Source organism: Orycteropus afer, unplaced genomic scaffold (assembly GCF_000298275.1).
Source record: "Orycteropus afer afer isolate SDZICR_OR568_19922 unplaced genomic scaffold, OryAfe1.0 scaffold00028, whole genome shotgun sequence".
NCBI classification, from domain to species: domain Eukaryota; kingdom Metazoa; phylum Chordata; class Mammalia; order Tubulidentata; family Orycteropodidae; genus Orycteropus; species Orycteropus afer.
In genome coordinates, this window is record NW_006921615.1 from 6,092,636 (window position 1) to 6,097,811 (window position 5,176).

The window sequence follows — 5,176 nt, forward strand, 5'->3', positions numbered from 1 at the left end:
GGGTTTGAACTGCCAGCCGTCTGGTTAGCAGGCAAGTGTCTTAGCCACTATGCTACCAGAGCTCCCTACCCCCCCAAAAAATCACCTAGACATATCATCATCAAACAGACCAAAACCAGAGACAAAGAAGGAATCATGAGAGCAGCACGGGAAAAACATTACCTATAAGGGGCAACCAAGAAGACTAAGCTTGGATTTCTAGACAGAAACCATGCAGGCGAGAAGACAATGGGGTGGTATACATAAAACCCTGAAAGAGAAAAATTTCCAACCAAGAATTATATACCCAGCCAAATTGTCCCTCAAATATGATGGTGAAATCAGGACATTTCCAGATAAGCAGAAATTAAGGGAATTTGTTAAAACTAGACCAACCTTACAAGAGATGCTAAAGGGAGCCCTTTGGACAGAGAAGCAACAACAGCCAACAACAACTGACCTTTAACACACATGATGATATAACCCAGAAACCAACCCAGCTATGGAAGTATCCAAAGAAAAGAAGCCTACAAGATTGTAAACAGTGAGCCAGAGACACCAATTGGCAAATGAGGACAACTACAAACCAAAAAGAGGGAAAAAAAACTGTGTCACTATAGAACTTCTAGATGGTAGGGAAGTCAAGACAACTACAAGATAGAACAGACTGTCCTAAACTTGGGAAGAAAACTATAAATCACAGGGTAACCTCAAAGAAAAATGATAAACCTTCACATCAAAAAAGAGGACCAGCATAAATATTCAGCAAATACTGAAACAATAGCAATGAAGGAAGTGATAACATAATTCATAAACAAAATGAGCTCTGCGTAGAAAATTATATGGAACAAAGATATCGACACCATGAAAAAGAACATAACAAAAATGACAGCAACAAATTCATATTTGCCAATAATTACATGTCTGGCAAGGGACTTATCTCTAAGATTTATAGTGGAAGAGTGGATGACCAAACTGTGGTACATACAGATAATGGAATGCTATGCAGCACTAAAGAATAATGTAGAGTTTGCAAAACACCACATAATGTGGATGAACTTGGAGGACATTATGCTGAGTGACATAAGTCAATCACAAAAGGACAAATATAGTATTCATTGTTATGGAGGGTCAAGGAAAGGTTTATATATGGATAGAAACTCTTTGTTGGTTGCCAGGGGTAAGGGAGGGGAGGGAACACTGCCAAAAAAAAAAAAAAAAAATGCATTGACCCATGTCACTTTAGTTTTGTGTATTTCATTGTACATAAATTATATTCCAATAAAATTGTACTTAAAAAAAAAGTGAGAGCCATGACAAGAATAGACATAGGCAAAGGCACACCCGTGTTCATCGCAGCACTATTTACAACAGCCAAAAGATGGAAACAACCTAGGTGTCCATCAACTGAGGAATGGGTAACCAAACTATGGTACGTACACACAATGGAGTACTTGCAACCCTAGAATAACCTAGAATCTGCAAAACACCACATAACGTGGATGAACTTGGAGGACATTATGCTGAGTGAAATAAGTCAATCACAGAAAGACTAATATTTTACTAGTCCGTTACTGCAAAAGTCAAGGAAAGGTTTATCTATGGAAGAAAATTTTCTTTGTTGGTTACCAGGGGAGGAAGGGGAGGGGAGGGGAGATAAGTAGAGGTAAATACTGATTTGGGTGAAGAGAAGGGCAATGTACCAAATGTGAGTGATCAACATGGTGGCATTGAGGAAGAGGAAGACATAGAGGGGTACATGGGAGGTACAGACAACAAAAATGAACCCTTTTGCACATAGAGTACTGCATTATCAGTGAAGGGAAACATGGGTATACGGGTGGATAGATGGGTGAACAGGCTGAATTATTAGGTATATCTGTGCAGCGGGGAGTGTACCCAAGACCATGTATAGGGTTTGGCAGACAGTGGTTCTACAAGTGTATTTGTATGTTCTGTAAAAATTCTCAGGTATATGGTAGAGCTGACAAGGGACAAGGCTGTAGGTCACTTCTTGGGCACAGCCAGCTACCGAGAGGGACTGAGTAGTTGAACCTGTGGGCTTGGGACCATAGTCGCAGGGGACACTGTTTTCCCTAGTAAAGATTATTGGCTTCAACATAAGTGACTGCTTACTGGCACTTGGCTATGAACCAAAAGGTTGATGGTTCAAACCTCTTCTAGTGCCACTGCAGGAGAAACATCTGGCAGTCTGCTCCTTAAAGATTACAACCTACAAAACTCTATGGGGCACTTCTCTGTCAACACCGGGTCATTGTAACTTGAAACTGACTCAACAGCACACAAGAATAACAACTGATATTTAAGAATCACTTCTACCCAACCTAAATAGTGATACCTATTTAAAATATTTTTAAATGTCTCATTTTCTTCTATATGCTTTTCTATATATTTTAAGTGATATTTTAATATTGTAACATTACTATACAATACTTAACACTAACACTGTGTTACTTATTTTATAATCACAAAACATGCTATTTAGAATAAATACCACCAGCCACTCCTCAGAAGAAGGTTGGGCAATCCTACTTCTGTAGTGATACTGCCTCGGAAACCCAAGGAGGGGTCGCTATGAGTCGGGGCCGACTCGACGGCACACAACAACAACAACAGAATAAACAGTGAACATAGATTTTAAAACTTAAAACTCAGAATAGCACCTCAGTTCTACTCTAGAGAAACTTCACAATTTGAGAGTCCTTCCAGGACTGACTAGAAGCCCTCTGATGGAATCTGATTACCCACAGGCTTCATGGAGGAACAGCACAGCAACTCTGGAAGAAGTCATCCTGAGCCATCGAGCCCCTCATGCTTCTCAGCCTCAGCTGCCCACCAGAATCACTTGAGGAGCTTTGGAAGCGCCCATCACTTAAACACCTCCTAGACCAATTAAACCAGAATCTCCAGGGTAGGGCCCAGCCATGAGTAGTTTTGAGTCCCCAGGTGATTCCAGTATGCAGGCAAGGTTGAGAACCACTGCTTCAAGTGCATTTTCCTTTTTCACAAATGGTCAAGCTTTCATGGTCTCCTTCAGGAGACTTCAAATCTATGTTGTTGTTCTTAGCCGCTGTCAAGTTAGAATTGACTCATGGTGACCCCAGGCACAATGGAATGAAACATTGCTCCACCCTGTGCCGGTTTTCAATGGCCTGTTTTCAGAAGGAGATTGCCAGTACATCACCTTCAATACACTCAACAGTGTTCTAGAGTATAAGGCCTAGTTCCTTGTTAAGACTGAAGTCTAGTCACTCAGCGAACACTTAACTGGTCAACACAGGGCCCTAAATAACTGGACACTAATCTGAGTACAGGTTACTAAGTGCTGTTCCACTAACAGTCTCATCTTCCTTCTTGGATTCCTTGTAGGAGCTACAGTGACAGCTGTTTCCTGGATTCCTCCCTCTATCCAGAACTAGCTGACATCCAGTGGTACGGGCAGGAAAAAGCCAAGCCTGGGACCCTTGTGTGAGCCAGCCCGGCCTCAATCTGACCGCCTCAACGCCACTCTGAGATCACCTCACTGCCTCTCATTTGCCTTACCCAGACGCACTGTCACCCTGCACCAGCTTCAGCCCTCAGCACTTTCTCTCTCCCGTCTCCGCATCCCTTCACCCTCAGAAACCTGACTGAGGAGACCTTCTGGAAGGTTCCGGTCCCACTGTGTGTCCCCTGGCTCTCTTGCCCACACAGAGAGCCAGACACCAATCCTCAATGGCACCTTGGTGGCTTTCCCCTGCCATGACAGCCCCTAGGCCAGGAACCCTCAAGGAAGCTGGCTGGCCTCCAATTCCTGTGGACTAGTGGCATTGGGAGAGAACAGGAGAGGGGTATTATATACAGGGTGATCCAGAACGACTCTTATGCTGTGTCCATCCAGTCTGCCACCTCTAGGCCAACCAAGCTCTTCATGAAGAGGAGGCCTGTGGGGATATTCAGTTTACACCTGACATATTCCTTAATGAAACAGCTTTGGGGGGGAATGGGTATTGGGAGGGGGGAGAATGAAAAAAGAAAGCTTACCACTTCAGAGACAAATCCGAGAATCACAATCAGTTCTATGCTGCCAAAGATTAAAAAAATAAATAAAATAAAAACACACACAAAGAAATAAGAGGGGCCAAGAGGAAGGCATTCTTTCTGCAGTTAAATTTCTTTTCAATTCTAAACTGCTACTACATACCACAAGTGAAAGCCAACCATGTGTAAACTGTTTTTCCTCTCCTTATCCCTCCCTTAACGTTCCACTTCTCTCAGTACAGAGCCTGAACAACTAACCTAGCGTGATGGTAAAGATGAGGGAATCTTGGCTGGCATTGCCAACTCAGAAGCACTACCAATCTGGACACGAAGGGAAACAGACCCATGGGGATTAGCAGAGTGTACTCTTAGCCCGGGTCTGTACAGTGGTTCAGCCCAAGCCCAACACACAAAGCTGCTTTCCTTTTGGGATCTGTAGTAAATTGAAAGATTATGATTGCCAAAAGTGGTTCTCTATCATGACAACAACCAGTAAACGTGTATCCTATTTTTTGCACACGGTGTTTCATTTTCTTTTTCACAGGAAACCAAGGGAAAAGCACACTGCGATCCATTCGAGTGTTTGACTGTTGTGGTTCATTTTATGTTTGTTAGCACTTGTGTGACAAAGAGCTCAGATCTGACTTCTTGGCACCCAGTTACTAGTGTGTCACTTACTCAAAGAACCCAACTATGCTCTCAAGCAGTAAGATTTTATTCATGTGTCTACTAGCTAGCAGGCAGAGCAGGGTTGAAAAAAACACCAGCTCCCAGAGAGCCCATATACCTAAAACATTATCAATTACCTTGATGCATCACATTTGTCTGCAGATACCAAAAGAGGAAAAAAAGAGAAAGAAAAAAAAAGTGTGGGAGCTGCACGTTTACATGTGTTTTGAGCTATGCTTAATACACAACTGGAAAGCCATCAATTTTCAAAGGCCTCAGAAATACTTTTATAATAACTACCAAGTGCACAATCTTCGTTGGGTTTTTCAAGATGGCACAAACAAGGTCTCCACAGAGGTGTTATGCTGTGCTTGTTGGCGCAAGTGGGGGTGGGGGGGTGGGGGAGTAAGTATTTTTCATTTGTAATGACTTCCTATTGGAAAGGCATTCAACAGCAGGGACAGGAGCAGGGGTGGGGGCAACTTTG

The 5,176-nt window shown here is 42.9% G+C and overlaps 1 protein-coding gene across 1 annotated transcript in view; it reads left to right on the plus strand.

Moving 5' to 3' along the window:
- Window positions 1–3,472, plus strand: part of FRMD4A (FERM domain containing 4A) — a 440,834-nt gene extending 437,362 nt beyond the window's left edge. Inside the window, exon 22 of the mRNA XM_042780226.1 lies at window positions 3,370–3,472. Within this exon, the coding sequence (XP_042636160.1) occupies window positions 3,370–3,472 (103 nt within the window). The remainder of the gene's footprint in view (window positions 1–3,369) is intronic.
- Window positions 3,473–5,176: the final 1,704 nt, after the last annotated feature.